The following is an 18,995-nucleotide window of genomic DNA, read 5'->3' on the forward strand; positions in this document are numbered from 1 at the left end:
AGTACATTTAAATTATAATAAAATTTATTTTTAATCAGAGATGTTATATTTCGAGAGCAGGTTTTTAATCAAAGCAATACAATAAGAATATTATATTACCCTCAGTTTATTTTTCAATTTGGCTGGTAGATGGGGTAGTATTGTCTTAACCTTTTTATTTGCTCCGAATATTTAAAACCTGCTCTGCAAATGAAATTTTCCTTTTAGTTAATAATTCAATTTTTTTTCTATAAAAAATAAAATTGTACTTATTTTTAACGTTGTTAAATTCTAAAAAAGAGAATACATACATTATTAATTATCAAATTAATAATATAAATAATTGAATTTTAAATATAAATTAAAATAAATATTAATATTAATAATTTTAAATTTCACTAAAAGTAAAAAAATATTTAATTTTAATAATAGGTCTATAAAACATATATATTAAAAATTCTACTACTAATAATAATAATAATTATTATTATAGTAGTACTAATAATAATAATAATAATAATAATAATAATAATAATAATAATAATAATAACAAAATAAACAATATTAATACATGAAAAACTTGAGTACAAAATCATGTTATTTATAAAAAGTGGTAGTACATTTAAATTATAATAAAATTTATTTTTACAAAATATTATTGTTCGTCATTAATCTTAATGATATTATCACAGCCTACCACTAACCTTTAATCACATAGTTGGCTGTCATATTTATCACAATAACACTAATATTTAGGTCTACTATAAATATTTGCGAATTAAATATTAAAAATAAATTAACTAAAGAAACTTATATATGAAATATGATTATGTGCATCGCAACCATTTATACCTCTAACTGAATAAATATTTATATATAACCATGTTATACTTTAAGTATTATATATTTATATTTACACAAAAAAATTAAACTAAGGACTTTCATATATATATATATATATATACATACATATGTTTATGTATGTATGAATTTATGTAAAAAACCTTTAGCTTATGGTCTTCATAATTCATAAAATATATGATCATGTTGGTTTATATTGGTGTTTACTGCATCATCATGGCATAAACGAATAGTATTAACTAAAATCAATAATCTTGGTAAAGTTTACATACGAAATCCAACCACGATGCGCCTAATATGTCGAGTGACGTGGATTTATTAATATTTTCTGAAAGATGGAAAGAGTTACCAAGATCGCAAATTAAAATTGAAGAATACTAAAATTCAAATAACAACTATAAAACAAAATGTTATGTAAACAAACTACTACTGCATTAGACAATTCATCATCATTTGAAAGGGAGAACATTAAATATTATCAATAATTATAACTTAAATAATATCGATTCGTCCAATTTAGAGCATGTCCGTGCATTGCACGGGTTATAAAACTAGTCGTTTATTAACTTAATAACCTGATTTTATATAGCAGGGCAATTTACAGCCCATCCTGGAAAAGACTGTCCTAGGCCACATGAAGAAAAATTACTTTCATCTAGTACTAGTCTATGAAACGAAATTAAAGGCCCATGCAGATGCTAAAACCTATGGCGAGATGTAAAAACAAAAGTCCAAACTTGACACAGATGGACCAGTAAGGAGACCCAAACCGAAAAGCTCTATGAATTAACGGCCCGAATATCCAGATGCGACCTTTTAAAGTTGAAAATTTCACTTTGAGTTATTTAATTAAAATACCTCTGTACCCCGTGCAATGGACGTGTACGTTCTATATTATATGAATTGATGTTATTTTGACTGTAAATATTGACGATATATTTATATTACTTCCTGAAAAATTGATTAACTAAATATCTATTTTTATAGAATTGAGATCGATGGCGTACTTAACATATTTTCTTTCAAAATGAATTGAATGTGTGGCAATGAAATCGAAATATACGATCAAAATATAATGCAAATAAAAACACACATTTCTCATGAAAATAATTATAACTCATAAGAGATAACTCATAATAATGAAATATTATGGAGTTAATTAAAAAGTTTCTACAGTTGTTTACATGGTACAATTAGTGGTACAAAATATAATGAATATGAAATAATTCTTACTTTCCTTAGCAGAAAATATAATGATTGAATATGAAATCTGACATATTGAATATAATATTGTATACTCCCTCCATCCCCCTCAATTCTTACATTGGGGGACGGGAACTCGGCACGCACTTTAATACTCTTATTGAACGTAGTTGCATAAATCTTTTTTAATTTTTTTTCTTCTAAATAAAAATATAATGTTCACACTTTTATACAAAAAAAGAAAATTTTTAAAAATAAATTACGGAAATATACTTTATAGTTGCCTTAAAATGCGTGTCAAACATGTGAAAAAAATTGTAAAGAAATGAGGGGGACGGAGGTAGTAATTGACAATATGAACACATTTTCAATATACTTCATTTTTTATGATAAATATATTAATAAATATGTCAGTAATTCTAGTTTATATAAATTGGAAATTGGACTAAGACGGTTGAACTACCAATTTACGATTTATCAAAATCGGGAATTTATCAAAATATTAAATTAAAATAAAATCAGACAAATTTTTTATATTTTTTTAAAAATATATAAGTAAAATAATTATACTTGAGAGGTGTAAAATTGAAATGTTGTCATTTGTACATTCATACCAAATTATAACAATGTTTTGTGTGCATTATTCATTAAAATAATCAAAATCTTAATTATCTTTATGTCTCTCTGTTTCCTCCCTTATCTTTCCAGTTTCCTCTGGTTTCTTCTTTTAAAATCGCATCTCTTCACCAACTCAAGACTGTGTATATTTCTCTTCCATTTCTTTTCTGCAGAGCCTCAAATCGTGTGTCTGATTCGTCGAATTTTGATCGAGAAATCGCCGATTTTGACAAGAAAATCGCCCATTTTGACTAAAAATGGCAAAAATATTTTATGCATCGATTTTGCTCTATAATATCGTTTGGTTGCTTTCTAGAGATTTATCGGCAAAATTGCCGATTTCTGTAACACTGCAGTAATCTTATAAATCTTTTACTTAAATCTCTAAAATTAATCTTTAAACTGGTTAATGTAAAAAAATAATTTACGTTACTATTGTAAAGCATTGATGTAACCGCAATGTTGATATTTTAATATTTTATCATATATGTTCAAAATTTTCAAACTAATATTAGTTTAAATTCGATTTAATTATATAATAAGAATCTCAACTTTATTATAAAACCCCCTCGTAACCAACTCTTTTATTAGTATACAAAGAGAATATCTCTTATATTTCTTGGATTTAATACTTGATATACTAACTTTGTCGATTTCAGATTAACTAACATATTAAATTTATTTTATATAGAGTCTTCAAAAAAATTAAGAATATAGTATATATATATTTATATATATATGCAAATATTATTAAATTTTAGATATCTGATTATATTTTTTTATTATTCAATAATAAATGATAACATATATAAAATTATTAATATTAAACATATGTTATTCAATAAGATAATTATTTATATTTATTAATAAGAAGTAATAATGACTTAGGTGTAATAATACATGATATTAAATTTAATAATTAATTGTAGTACTTATTAATGAAGGGTAATTTAGTAATTTCAAGTAGAATAAAAATTTCTTATCCAACCCCCTATATACTCTATTATATATATAATAGATACAAATTTAAAAATATGCGTTTTCAAAGTAATTTTTCTCAATTTATAAGTAGAAAAATTCATTTCTATTAGTAGTCTTATCGAATAACTACTTAGATTTCTAGTTTGAAGGTTGATTTAATTTACAAGTAGGTTAAAGTTTGTTAAGTAAATTTTTCAAAACCTTTTCAAATGACGCAGACGATAAATAACAAATTTTGATTCACAAACGCATGTATATACTCGCAAAATCTCATATATTATTCGACTAGTTGTCGATTACACAGAGGACACATTTGTTGGAAGAAATGATCTCACTCAAACTCACATAAGACAATTTAGGAGAAGAAATGTATTACTTGAAAAATTACTTGATTACAAATGACTTGGTACAAGATTTTATATAGGACTCCATAGAAAGATCTAGATAACTCTTAGACTCCAATAGACATCACTTGACCAAGATACATGTATATAGAGATTACATGTACCTACACCAATACATTGAACATAGAAAAATACTAATACATGTACCAAGATTATTCTAGAGACTCCCACACAATTCTATTATTTTAATAGTCAAAAATATATTATTTATTTTTAACACCCCCCCTTAATTTTGACTATCGCAAGTAGACTTCGAAATTTGTTGAAGACGTCACTTTTGAGAGGCTTTGTAAATATGTCACTAATTTGAGCTTGGGACTTCACATAATTCAACTCCACTTCACGCCTTTCGATGCATTCCCGAATAAAGTGATATTTTGTATCAATGTGCTTGCTCCGTTCATGAAACACTGGATTTTTGGCCAAAGCTATTGCCGACTTGTTATCAACCAATACTTCCGTGGACTCATTTTGTGGCATGTGAAGCTCTTCCAAAACTCTACTTAGCCATATAGCTTGACAAACACAAGAACACGCCGCCACATACTTCGCCTCACAAGTGGATAGGGTAACAATGGGTTGTTTCTTTGAACTCCATGAAAAAGATGTGTCACCGATAAAGAATACATATCCGGTGGTACTCTTTCGATCATCAATGTCACCGGCCCAATCACTATCACAATAACCAACAAGTTTGAACTCATTTGAGTAATGATACAACAATCCATAATCCATTGTGCCTTTGAGATAACGAAGAATTCTCTTGTCCGCGTTCATGTGTGTTGTTGTTGGAGCCTCCATATAGCGACTAATAAGTCAAACACTATAGAGTATGTCGGGCCTCATGCATGTCAAATATCTCAAACTTCCCACAAGACTTTTGAAATATGTAGGATCCACCTTCTCAAATTCTTCAAATTTCGACAACTTCGTTCCACATTCAATGGGGGTGCTTACGGCTTGACAATTTTCCATCTTGAATTTCTTCAAAATCTCACTTGTATAGCTTCCTTGTGATATTAGTATTCCATCATCCATTTGCTTTACTTCAATGCCAAGATAATATGACATAAGCCCAATATCGATCATCTCAAATTCTCTTATCATGTCTTGTTTAAATTTCTCAAACATACTTGGACTATTTCCCGTGAATATTAAATCATCCAGATACAAGCACGCAAGAAGAAATTCTCCATTTTTAGCAACCTTGGCATATAGAGCATGTTCATGAGGACACTTGTAAAATCCTTGAGCTTGAAAGTATTTGTCAAGTCTACTATTCCAAGCCCTCGGCGCTTGTTTCAATCCGTACAAGGCCTTCTTTAACTTTAACACTTTTCCTTCTTATCCTTTTACGATGTATCCCAATGGTTGCTCCACATACACGGTTTCTTCAAGATCACCATTCAAGAAAGCGGACTTCACATCCATTTGATGAATTTTCCATCCATTTTGAGCCGCTAATGAGATGATTAGCCTTATAGTCTCCATTCTTGCAACCAGGGCAAAAACTTCATCATAATCCACTCCATGTCTTTGATTGTAGCCTTTGGCCACCAATCTTGCCTTATATTTTTCCACCTTACCTTGGGCATTCTTCTTCACCTTATAAATCCACTTTACACCAATAGTTTTTTGTCCTTTTGGAAGTGTTGCTAACTCCCATGTGTCATTCTTCTTTATAGACTCAATCTCGTCGTCCATTGCTTTCTTCCACCTTTCATCTTGCACAGCTTCTTTGAAGCTTGTTGGTTCGGTTTCCGCTAGAAGACAAAGAAGTGTTAAGTCAGAAATAGCGGGAACCTCTTCCGTTTCATCGTATATTTCTCCAAGACTTCTATAACGTCTTGGTGGTGTCTCGTCATCATCACTTGAAGAAGATAAAGGAGTTTGTCCATCACTTGTTGCTCGTGGTGATGTGGGAGGAGTGATATTTTCTTCACTTTCTTCATCAACAAATGGGAAGAAATTATAATTTTCTTGTGTGTTGCTCCAATCCCATGAGCTCTCTTCGTCAAATACAACATCTCGACTAATAATAATCTTTCCATTGATGGGGTTGTAAAGTTTGTACCCCTTTGCTCTTGCATCATAGCCAACAAACACATAATTTTCACTCTTGTAATCCAACTTTGTTCTTAGCTCATCATCGACGTGTGCATAAGCTATGCTTCCAAAAACTCTTAAGTGATCAATAGATGGTCTCTTTCCTTTCCATGCTTGTTGCGGAGTTATGTCTTTAACACTTCTCGTGGGACATCTATTTGACAAGTAGACGGAACAATCTACCGTTTCGGCCCAAAATTTCTTAGGCATATTCTTGCTCTTTAGCATACTTCGAGCCATCTTAAGAATGCTCCTATTTTTTCTTTCAGCGACTCCATTTTGTTGCGGTGATCTTGGAACCGTTGCAAGTGGTCTAATACCATGAGCTTCACAAAATTACAAGAACTCCTTTGAATTGAATTCACCTCCTCGATCCGAACGAATGGCTTTTATTTGATACTTGGTCTCTTTTTCAACTTGGGCTTTGAACTTTTTGAAGCATTCAAAAACTTGAGACTTCTCTTTGAGAAAGTACACCCATGTCTTGCGGCTAAAATCATCAATGAATAACAAGAAATAGCGATTCTTACTAAAAGATGGAGGATTAAAAGGCCCACATACATCAGAGTGAATGAGTTCAAGTGGCTCCTTTGCTCTTGACATAGATTCCATTGGAAAGCTCTTTCTTGATTATTTTCTGAAAAGACATCCTTCACAAATTTGGTTTGGATGGTTGATGTGAGGCAATCCATTCACCATATGCTTCTTTGATAGTGAATTTAGTCCATCAAAGTTCAAGTGCCCAAACCTAAGATGCCAAAGCCAAGAAGAATCTCCAACACAAGCCTTAAGACATTTTGCAACATCATTTTGAATTTTGAGAATAAACATACGATTCTTGGTCATAGGCACCTTTGCAATTAAATTATCATTAGAATCTCTCAAATTGAGAAATCCATCTTTATGGTGATGGTATAGCCTTTCTCCATTAGTTGCCCCAAACTCAAAATATTATTTTTCATGCTAGGCACATAATAAACACTTGAAATAAAATTATGATCTCCATTTTTCAAGCGAATTAAGATGTTACCTTTGCCTTTGATGGGCACTCCTGAAGAGTCTCCAAAAGTGACTTTTCCATTCACTTTCTCATCAAGATCCACAAACAAATTTTTATTGCCACACATATGATAACTTGCGCCGCTATCAAGATACCACAAATTATCTTCACAATTTACTTCTCCTTCATGCGCTAGAAGCAAAGTGGGCTCATCAACATTGCCTTTATCTTCAACAAAATTAGCTTTCCCCTCCACTTGATTTTTTGAAGCGTGACACTCAGAAGCATAGTGACCAAATTTTTGACAATTATAGCATTTAACATTTGACTTGCCATACCTTGGTGTAACTCTTCCTCTTCCATGGCCTCTTGAATTTCTTGTCTCGTACAATCTTTCATATTTTTGACTTTCCTCCCTTTTTTTGCCACGACCTCTTCCTTGTCCATATAGAAATCCTCTTCCACGTCATTGTCCAAGACCTCTTTGGCTCCTCATATACCTTCCATCATTATCTTTAAAAGATAACTTTGATTGTAAGGCTTGTTCAATTGGCTCCTTCTTTAACATTTTTTCTTCATGGGCTTGTAATGATCCCATAAGCTCATCAATAGTCATTTCATCTATATCTTTAGCCTCCTCAATTGCCACAAATTTGTAATCAAATTTAGAGTCAAGCGAACGAAGAACTTTTTCAATAACACGAACATCACTTACCTCTTCTCCGTTGCTTTTCATTTGATTGACAACGGTCAAGACCCTTGAAAAATAATCCGAGATTGATTCGGATTCCTTCATTCGCAAAGCCTCAAACTCGCCACGAAATGTTTGTAGCCGAACTCTCTTTACTTTAGCATCGCCACTAAAAGAAGATTTGAGAGTATCCCAAACTTTCTTTGACGTTGTTGCGGAAGCCACTTTTTGTAATATAGAATCATCCTAACATTGATGAATGATCATGATCGCCTTTTGATCCTTCTTTCTTTGGGCTTGAAGTTGATCTTTTTGAACTTGATTCAAATTTGCTTCATTTTCGGGCACCTCCAATCCTTTCTCCACAATTTCCCACACATCATTTGCTCCAAGGATTGCCTTCATACGAATGCACCAATTCTCATAATTATCTTTGGTGAACTTTGGCATTTTCCATTGAAACATTCCATTTGCCATCTCCTTCTTCTTTACACCACACAAGCCTTCTTTGAAGACAAGTAGAAGTAGAACATTTGGCTCTTGATACCACTTTGTTGGAAGAAAGGATCTTACTCAAACTCACACAAGACAATTTAGGAGAAGAAATGTATTACTTGAAAAATTACTTGATTACAAATGACTTGGTACAAGGCTTTATATAGGACTCCATAGAAATATCTAGATAACTCTTAGACTCCAATATACATCACTTGACCAAGATACATGTATCTAGAGATTATATATACCTACACAATACATTGAACATAGAAAAATACTAATACACGTACCAAGATTATTCTAGAGACTCCCACACAATTCTATTATTTTAATAGTCAAAAATATATTATTTATTTTTAACAACATCAACATTCAGAAAAGTCTTATAATAATTTGGAATTCAGTCGAAACAAATATCTTGAATGCCAAAACAAAAAACAAGCTAAATAAATAGTTATTTTATTTTGAGATAGGTCAATACATAAAATATCAAAAAAAATTAATTTAAAAAATATTATATTGATATATCGAATAACTCGATCTACACCAGATGTGAAACAGGACTTCAAAATGAGGGAATAGTCTGCTAAAACTTATAAACATCATCTTAACACGTGACCAAAATAAATAAATAAATTAATAAATAAATAAAAAGGATAATGTGTAAAACTCTCGGAAGATATATTTATATATACTCCTAAATGCTGTAAATTCAACATACTTCGTTTTCATAAAAAGCTTGTTAAATATAGCCAAGTAGCCAACATGGATAGATTGTAGATAATAAATAACTAAAATCTTAACAGAGTTTTCCGTTCGGGGTTCTGTGTATTTGTTCCTTTTAGACCTCAAAATTTTCTATACAAAACCAAAAAAAAACACTTTGTCCTCATTAACGGATTTTCTTTTTTTAACATTCTAACTTTCTGTAACTTTCAAAATAAATTCATTTGTCTTGGATTAACAAACTAAACAAATGACAAATCTATTATCTAATAATTAGTTTTTTCGAACTTTTACAAGCAAAATTTTGAAACAAGCGTTCAAATTAGATTTTGTTAGCAATTATAGATCATATAATCAATATATTCAACCATTTTTTTATCGTAAGAACCCGGTAAACCGCAATTAAACGACAGGTTCCAGTTAAGGAGGCATAATTATAAATTCTCTTTTCGAACCTTTGACCAAGAGGATAATTATACTCTCTTTAACTAACTTAGTCAACTCTTGCGGGCTTATTCAACCATCTTGTAACATACTAAAGCAGAGTACAATCTAGGGGATACACAACCCGATCAAACCGACCAAACCGATCCGAACCGACCTTATTTCGGCCGATCCAAACCGATTTTTTTCAACCCGATATATATTTGGGTTGAAAAAATGTCAATCCGATTTAATTGGGTTGGATATGTATTTCGATATTTTTAAACCGATCCAACCCAACCCGATTAAAAATATAATTAAACGTTAATATATTAATTTTATAACTATGAAAATGTTTAGCACAAATAAATGGCTCATTGATCTGTAGTTTATAACATAGGTTCTCAATATTTAAAAGAATATGTCACTGTTTTCTTTTATCGAGTTTAAGGTTTAAAGAATGTTTAAAGATTAAGTATTGTATTATCACTATATTTTGGAAATTTAAGTCATATATGATATGGATGATTGTAATATTTTGTTGAATTATTTTCATGTATTTTAGACTTTGTGAGTTTATGCTTTATCCTATAATTATTAATATTAATTTTGAATATTTACTAAACCGATCAAATCGATACAAACCGATCTAAACCGAAATATTACAAATTGGTTTGGGTTACAAATTTAAACGGTTCGGTTTGAAATTTTGAAAACCCGAATTAATTGGGTTGGGTTGCTAAATTCCCTCAACCCACACCCCTAGTAAATCCTAATCAACTTTAAATTTAAATACTTTTCTTTAAAAAAAAATAGTTATAATACATGTGAATTGTGATGGCTTGTATTGCCCTCCTTAGGTAAAAAAAACATGACCCTTGTTACTTTTTGTACGTCATCTTATTTCTCGAATATGATTTTACAATAAAATTCGTTTACGTATGAAAGTATGAACCAAATAATTAACTTGATGATCCTGAACTTCTGGATCCGGATGTCGGCGAAGCGAGGCAGAATTTTTTTCATTCAAACTGAATCAATTGCAGAAATGAAATGAAACTAAAAATTCACAATCTCAAATTAAAGTAAAAGGTCTTGTGTGCTTCCGGTTGTGCCTGTTAGTTGTTACAGAAAAGTTCTCGATATTGGACGGGTGCATGCATGTTTTTCTTTTTCTTTTTTTAAACCTAGTGCACTAGTGCACGCATGTTACAAATGTAATTTGGCAGTAATAGACTAATTTTTTCGTTTTTAAATAATTTCGACTTTTTTATGGTGTTTGACTTGTGTTGAGTTGGGCACGTGTGTATGTAAATTACTGAGTAAATTTCTAGTTTACGTACTTTATATTCGAATCACAGGGAAACTAAAATTTCATAGAAGACGTTAAAATTTTATGGATTCAAACTCTATATTACAATCGCTGCCGTGCGCTAGTAAGCACGGTGGAGGAGCCATTGCAATCGCTGCCGTGCACCCGAATATCATAGAAACACATATATTAACTAGACTTGACGGCCCATCTCTTGCCTCTATGGCCTCTACTTCACACCTATTACATAAACTCTGTAACAAAGATTACTTGTGGGAAAACTTGTGTAACGCTACTTGGATCTCAATCCAACATCCTCTTATTAGACATACAATCTCTATGTTTTCGGGTGGCTACCGCTCTTTTTTCTCCGATTCATTTCCCCTTCTCGGTCCAAACTCTTGTCAGGGAAGCTATAAAGGTCAGGTTCGTACAACGGAATTAATTTCAGCTGTTGATATATACTATGGAAATGAGTCGGTTTATGCTAATGTAATAGCCTCGAATACGGATAACACTAGGTTTCTTGAATCACAGTTTTGTGTGGAATTGCTTGATAAAGAAGAAACTGCGGAAATTGCAATAGAATACGATGGTGATGAGAATAAGTGCATGTTAGATGTGGAGAAAAACTTGAGATTGAGTTGGATTGTTATTCACCCAACTTTAAAACGGGGAGGCAACGTGTCGAGTTTGAGGCCAGTATCTGTGCAGCCATACTGGGATGGGAGTGGGATTGAGGTGAGGTACGCAACAATTCTTTCGGGTTATAACAGGGGCATCCATACAACAGAGTTTGTTGAGTGCAGAATAGTAGCAATATTTGGATGTGTAGAAGGAACAAATATGGAGCTTAAGGAGCTGAGTTTGTGTGTAGTGGACATGTATCGGACGCGTTTAAATGGCGAAAAGAGCCTGCGGATTTTGACGGAGGCAATGCAGAGAGGCAAAAGAAAGAAAGCCAATGGAGAAGAGAATGACGTGTATTTAAAATATATGGATTTAAGAAGAAAGAAAATTGACGAACTAAAGAAGAATAATATGGTATACGAAAGAGTTCTGTGTCTTACCTATGGTATGTTTTGGATTTTCTTGGGCCTCTCTCTAATCACTTTACTGTATTTTAGTTTAAACTATTATAAGTAGAGGATAGCCCGGAGATTAGATAGTAGATTTGTAGTACTACCCTGTCCGTTTAACTTACCTCTGAAGTAACTGTATGTAATGTTCAACTAATTACTAGGTTTTTATAAGTCGTTCATGTTTTATGTTTGAATTAATAATATTGTATGTTATATGTTTGAATAAATAATATTGTATGTAATTACTGTTTATTATGGTTTGAATTAATGATCCAAGTTATGCTATGATTTTTTTCGCGTCATATATTTATGTGTGTGATCTATATTAATGGTTTGTTTGAATCTCATACTTATGTGTATTTTTTCAGACAATCAAGTTTAGTAGGTCATGATGACATTATCTAATTCTAATTCTTCTAGTAATAAATGTAAATGATTAGAGTCAGTTCTGCACTTCAGTTCTGCACTTCTTCCGCTTTACATCTAGTTCTTGGCTCAATAGTGAATTCACAATTCTAACACGGTATCGACATGAATACTTCATTTAAAAGGCGTAATCGCTTGCATACAGATTTATAATAAGGTAGAATTGTTTTTTCATAGAGATCGTAATCGTTTTCTTGATCTTATTGTATTTCTTGATCTGGATTACTTGATCCATGATTTCATTTCTTTTTATAATTTAAATTTACTTATTTCTTCTTTTTTTGCTCGTCTCTCTTTGATTTCCTGGGTAAACTCTCTCAGTAATCTCTCTCTCTGTAATCTCACTCTGTTATCTCTCTGATTCACGATGTTGTTCACATTTTTCGCTTGATTCCGCATACATACATTATTGCTTTTGTTCCAATAAATATTTTTATTGATATTGAGTATTGAGATGCTAATTTCAGAAGAGATTCTACTTCTTCTTAAGTGTTAAGTTTATTCTTACTAGTTTTCTCGTTTTCTTACTAAACTCATGGTCGAATCTTCAAATGCAAACGCACATAACGCTCAAAATGCGAAACAAGCAAAATTTTGGTAATTTTCAAGATAATTCATATATCTTCAATCATCTGATTCTCCTGGTATGAAACTAGTCAGCAATCCATTTGATGGAACTAAATTTGATAACTAGAAACGATCAATAAGTATAATATTATCTCCTAGAAACAAACTAGGTTTCGTTGATGGATCAATAACAAAACCTCTCAGTACGAATATGGGTCTCTAGTTGACTTCCCTAGGATTGCAGAAAGGGTTTCTCAATTGTTCAAGTGTTGGTCTCGTTGCAAAGATATGGTTATTTCCTGAAAATTGCAGAGATTACACCGAGAAACTGCAAAATTGCTGAATATTTTACCAAACAGAAGATGCTATAGGATGATGTTGATGGCCAATGTTTGATTCATATATGTAGATGTGGTTGCACCTGTCGTGCTTCTCAGAACTATCAAAATTTTCAATGGATCAGTGTATAATTCAATTCATGATGGGGTTTAATGATTCCATCACTTCCATGAGAAGTTCTATCTTAATGAGATCACCTTTTCGTTCAATTAGTCAAGTGTATAGTTTATTGCTTCAAGAAGAGATATAAAAGGAGATTCATGTTAACAGTCATTTTTAAGTTGATTCTGTTTCACTAAATGTCAATCCATGTAGACCTGGACAGTATACAAACTATGCTAAAAAGACTGGTAATATTAAAAGTTTCACGGCAACTCATGCAAAAAAGTCATGTCACATAATTGACAAATATTTCAAATTACATGGATTTCCACCAGATTTCAAGTTTAACAAATCATTTACTAATGCAAAAATGGTATCTACACAATTCAAGGTTTCAGAATTACCAAGTAATAAAACATTGGTTGGGACTCCTAATTCTCGCACCAACCCTGACATGTCGACTACAAGTACTGGCATTTACGGGATGCCTCAGGGCATGGCACCTGAAATCTATACACGACTTTTGAATGTACTCAAAGATGCTCAGTCATCAAACTCATCTGTGAGCACTGCAAATTTTTGCAGGTAACATTTTTGTCTTACCTTTAGTGCCTTGTTTTTTAGATTCCAAACATGTGAGTTGTATACTGGACAGTGGCGCCATTGATCACATGTGCTCACATAAATAATTGTTCACCTATTTGATTCTTTAATCAAAATATATTCATATTTATTTGCCAAATGGTAATTTAATCACTCTCTTTTATGCTTTAACGGTTCTTTTGGTACATACTATCATTCTTGATGATGCTTATGTTCCTCATAAATCTTGTATTCCCAAACAATGCAACAAGAATTACAGAAAGGGGGTTGAATGTAATTCTGGCTACTTTTTCTGATTATAAGAATGTTCTTACTTAATATATAACTGTGTTTGATTTTGCAAGAAGTGCGGAATGAAAGTGAAATAGAAATCAAAACACAAAGTAATAAAACACAAGGCTTTAAAATTTTCTAGTGGATTTCAACTTATCCACCAGAGATATATATAAAGATGAAAACTCTGTGATACTTGAATAGCACACAACTGCTTACAAGAGAACTTACAGAATTACAAAGAGATTCTAAACAGATACAGCTTTTTCTATCTCTCTGAAAATAATGCTTACTTAGTTTGTTATTCTACTTTCTACCCTTGGTTTAGCATAAAAATTCAAATGCTTCTTTGTTCTCTAAATCCTACTAACAGGCTGCCACATTCCAATTGCATACAATCAACACATGTGACTGTCAAGTCACTATCAACTACTCTTTTGAATTTGAACGTCCGTTGAACGTTCATTGAATCATCTTTTGAAACCGTGGATGATCATCCGTTGATACTTATGTTGATCATCCGTTGAAGCTTTGTAGAGTATCCGTTGAAGTTTTATCTGAGCATCCGTTGAAGCTTTGAGAATCATCCGTTGAGACTATTTCCTTGACAGTTAACTCCATTCATTTATATAAGATTTCAAGGCATCATCTATTTACAATTAACCATTCTATCTTGCATATTAATCTAGTAGTCAACATGACTTAAACATTTCTCAAAGATCTAGTTCACTAAGTTATATAAGTATGCAGAAATGTGCTACTATTCTTATTGTACATAGCTACTCTTTCAACGGATGTTGAAATGATCATCCGTTGAAAGTTACAAAATAATAAGTTAAATCTACTAAGGTATTTTGTACAACTTATCATCAAGTTCACAACATATTTTTTTTTTATCGTAGGTAACCCGCAGCCGCTACCCTTCGGGTGCGCACTGGATAAACCCTACGGGCTCACGTAATAGCCTGCAAACCACGTGAACCAAGGTAAACCGCATTTAAGCGACATGCTCTGACTCAAGAGGCATAATCATAAATTCTCCTCCCGTGGGATTCGAACCTGTGACCAAGAGGATAGTTATCCCCTCTTTAACCAGTTGAGCCAACCCTTGCGGGCAGTTCACAACATATTTCTAACAATCTCCCCCAATTTATGTCTACTGGAATTGTAGCCATAAATTAAGAGATACTTGATGATAACAAAACACCCTTAAATAAACAGATTGAATAATGGTAGATAAAACTTGTAAGTGCTACATTTTATTTGAACATTAAACAAAGTAAAGTGCACAAAGAGTTCTCACAATCATATTCAAGGTTCTCCTCTAGTCTGAGCAGATGTGATCTATCTCCTTGATTTTCTTGATTTCTTGCCAAGCTTCCTGTTGTTCTGTTCTATTTGATTTTGGAGTTGTCTGTGAAATTCATGTTCTTCAGCATTTGATAAGTCTAGCTTTTCTTGCATTTCCAATAGAGTCTCATTACTTGAGATGCTCAATTGGTCATCCAGCCTGAAGAATCTCCTAACACCTTTATTATCCATGAATTTCATCAGCCAGTAAGGCCTCAAGTGCACTCTATTTCCTGTGAAGGGAATTGATAGAGTCCTTGGGAGTGCATTTGAGGCTTTGCTGCTCCTTAGTTCTTCTATCTTCTTTAGAATAATTCTTTTGGCAGTCACATTGAATCCAAAAAATTTCTTGAAAGATGAGAAGATCTTTATCAAAACAGAACAGCTTTCTTGAAGAATCCTGTGAAGGGGCCATATGATCTCTTTCCCACCCTTGTACTTGAACACCAGTCTTTCAGGGAGATTCATGTGAGCATCAATTGCTCTCACTTCTTCTAGTTCATCCATGTAAAGATTTATATCTGAAAACTCCTTGATATCACAGATATATAGAAGATCTCTCTTGCTGTCAGTTGGTTGAGTTTTGGTTAAGATTTTGGTTTTGAGTTTTACAGGCTTGACCTTCTTGATTGTTCTTATTTTTGTCTTCTTTAGCTTGTTGAATATTGGTAAATTAAGCTCAGGAGGAGGCAAACTATCCCAGTCTATAGGCTCATCCTTGGGAACTATTGGCTCACCATGAAAGTTCTTTGTAGGATCCACCTTAAATTCATCCTGCAGTTCTGAGGGCTTGGATGTTTGAGTTGAAGTTGTAGACTGTTTGGGAATGTAGTCTTCCATCTTGTCATCATCAAAATCCAACATTCTTTTGGGAAGGATTTTGTATCTGAACTTCTTTTTCTGTTGAGGTTCCTTGTGCATTTTCTGATCTTGATCTTCAGCTACCACAAGTTGTTTCTCAGAAATCTCAGTTGCAGATTTTACAGCTTGAAGCTTGGCTACTATAGCAGCTTGCTTTTTCTTCTATTTGAGTTTGTTAGCATCTAAAGCAGCTTGCTTCTTTCCTTTTCTTCTGTCTTTGCTTCTGCAAACTGAGGGTGTCCATCCACCACACAGATTTCTTTCCCATTCCTGTAGATCTTAGAAATTCTTCTCTTTAGCACTGAGTCAGTTGGATCTTTGAAGAATGCAATGGAACTTGCCAACAGCTTCTTTTCATCTGGTCTTGGAGTCTCAAACATAAGGTCCAAGGGATTCTTGTCAGATGACTTTGGATAATTTGTTTTGGACTTCAAAACCAAGTTGGCTTTTGGAGACTTTATACATGAAGGTTGGTCCCTTTCCAAATTACCCAGACTCATTTCATTTGCAGAAATTTGTCTCAATTGAGAGAAGTGAGAAAATACATTGTCTTTCTTCTCAACTGGACCAAACTTCTTTGCTATCTCTTCATCAATTTTCTTCCATTTTTCATCCAGTTCCTTCTCAACTGCTGCAATATCAAGCTTTTTGAATTTTTCATTTGATTTCAACTTAGCAGCTGCTATCTGGATCAGATCAATGCTGTGCAAGACTGGTGGCTTAGGAAAAGTAATTTCTGGAACAATTAGTTGACTGACTTGTATGTTTAACACATTCTCCCCCTCACTTGTTGGCTCCTCTTGGCTAACTGGAACAATTGAGTCATTGTCATTCTCCCCCTTTTTATTAGCATTAAGTTGAGTAGAGGTAGAAGTCTGTGCAGCCACTAGCTTTTGAAGCAACTGAGTTTGTTGAGCTTGATGTAAATGGATTGCAGTAATGGAAGCTTCCAAGGTTTTGAGTCTTGTGTCCATGGAGTCCACTTTGCCGGCAAGATTAGAGTTTTTCATTAGTCCTCTGTTGATGTCAAGCAGGGTTGTGTTAGGGAATTTAGCATCCAATATCTCAGAAACATCCTAATCAGCATTTAGAAGCTACAAACAGTTTGAGTTGATCAGTCATGTTTACTGATGTAAATCACATACATTAATAAAAGCTACTTAAACTCAAAAAAAGACCAGAATAATAAGGGACGAGATGATAATAGAATGTGCAATCACACTAACCAATTTGGAGGTGAATCTGATTCTTGAGAATACTACATTATATAAAGAAAAACCAGAACATGCATAAGTACTAATGTTAAAGAGAATAAAGCAGATCCAATGGTCAAATACAACCATTACATTGTCTCGAATCCTTCCAAAAATTAAAGATCTAATTGCAATAAACCTAGTTACATTTCACATGATAATGGGCCCGAGGCTTTAATAAATAAGAATCAGTCGGCCTGAAGGGCCCCTCCAACCCACTAAGTCTACTACTACTAGCCACAAACCACCTAAACTACTACTGCAAAACAAAGTGATCAGTACGCAATACGCACGGCTCTATACGCAAGACGGAGGCAATACGCAAGACTCTATATGCACTGTAATCCACAAGAAATAGAAACAAAAAATACATGACATAGCAATGCGGATAGAAATAGAAACCAAAAATAGGACATTGTATTTGCTCAACCAATTTCTCAAATACATATACACAATTTCTCAACCAATTCAGGAACATCATATATTGTAACAAATCAAACAAAGACCAAAATTAATTTAACAAAAACAATCCTCTGTTGGTAGTGAATTGAAGGAGCACTTACTTCGCTCGTGCGTAACCGTCAGCAGCATAACCGGCGTTGAGCTCATTACAGCAACCCACAAGATTGAGCTCAGGATCGTTGATGAGATGGTCTAGTAGAGTTAATTTGAAGTCACCAGGAACTGAGAACACGTCTTTTACGGCCTAGAGTTCCGATGAATATTTCGGCGGTGATCGCCGGCGAGGTTGCACCTACTTGATTTGCGGAATTTATTGGGTGATTCTTTGACCCTTTTTAATGAATTTTAATGGGGTGAGGATGAATATTAGAAGTTGTTTGAGATGATTGAAGTAGTGATTTGTAGAAAGATGGTATATACATACAAATCGAGATAAGAGAGAGACGGATACCTAAATCGAACCCCTTAATTGAGAAATAAACATACATATAATGAAGATATAAGCCCTCAATCGAATTTGAAAATAGAAGCTAACAAATGGAAGCCCTGAACCCCCTTGACTGAAGGAGCAGTCGAAACCCTAATTTGTGGCCGCACTTATTTTCCTTTCCAGAGAGAGAGTGAGTGACATAGGGTTAGTCTGTTTAAAAAAGATACGAGAAGATATGTTGGAATTATTTTGGGTAAAAAGGGCGGTCATTTTGCCGCTCTCATTAATTAAGTTGTTCTATACTTTTTTTACTAATATAATATTAATGTTATAACTTATTAATTTTAAAATTATTTAAAAAACACAAATTTATCTAATTCATTTCTTATGAAAATGACCCGAAACCCGAAAAATAGTCATATTTGATCTAATATTCGATCCGAAA

The 18,995-nt window shown here is 32.9% G+C and overlaps 1 protein-coding gene across 1 annotated transcript; it reads right to left on the bottom strand.

Moving 5' to 3' along the window:
* Positions 1-7,618: 7,618 nt before the first annotated feature.
* On the bottom strand, positions 7,619-8,320 carry LOC141691539 (uncharacterized). The gene is made up of 2 exons (XM_074496268.1): positions 8,192-8,320; positions 7,619-8,089 (listed from the first exon to the last, which is right to left on the bottom strand). Exons 1-2 carry the CDS (start codon positions 8,318-8,320, stop codon positions 7,619-7,621), a joined length of 600 nt encoding a protein of 199 aa, XP_074352369.1.
* Between the last annotated feature and the right edge of the window lie 10,675 nt (positions 8,321-18,995).

Source organism: Apium graveolens, chromosome 10 (genome assembly GCF_009905375.1).
Source record: "Apium graveolens cultivar Ventura chromosome 10, ASM990537v1, whole genome shotgun sequence".
NCBI classification, from domain to species: domain Eukaryota; kingdom Viridiplantae; phylum Streptophyta; class Magnoliopsida; order Apiales; family Apiaceae; genus Apium; species Apium graveolens.

Coding starts and splice junctions, on each gene's coding strand:
- LOC141691539 (XM_074496268.1), bottom strand. CDS start 8,320: ATGGCAAATGGAATGTTTCAATGGAAAATGCCAAAGTTCACCAAAGAT. Junction 8,090..8,191: donor TTGTGGAGAAAGGATTGGAG/GTGCCCGAAAAT, acceptor CATCAATGTTAG/GATGATTCTATATTACAAAA.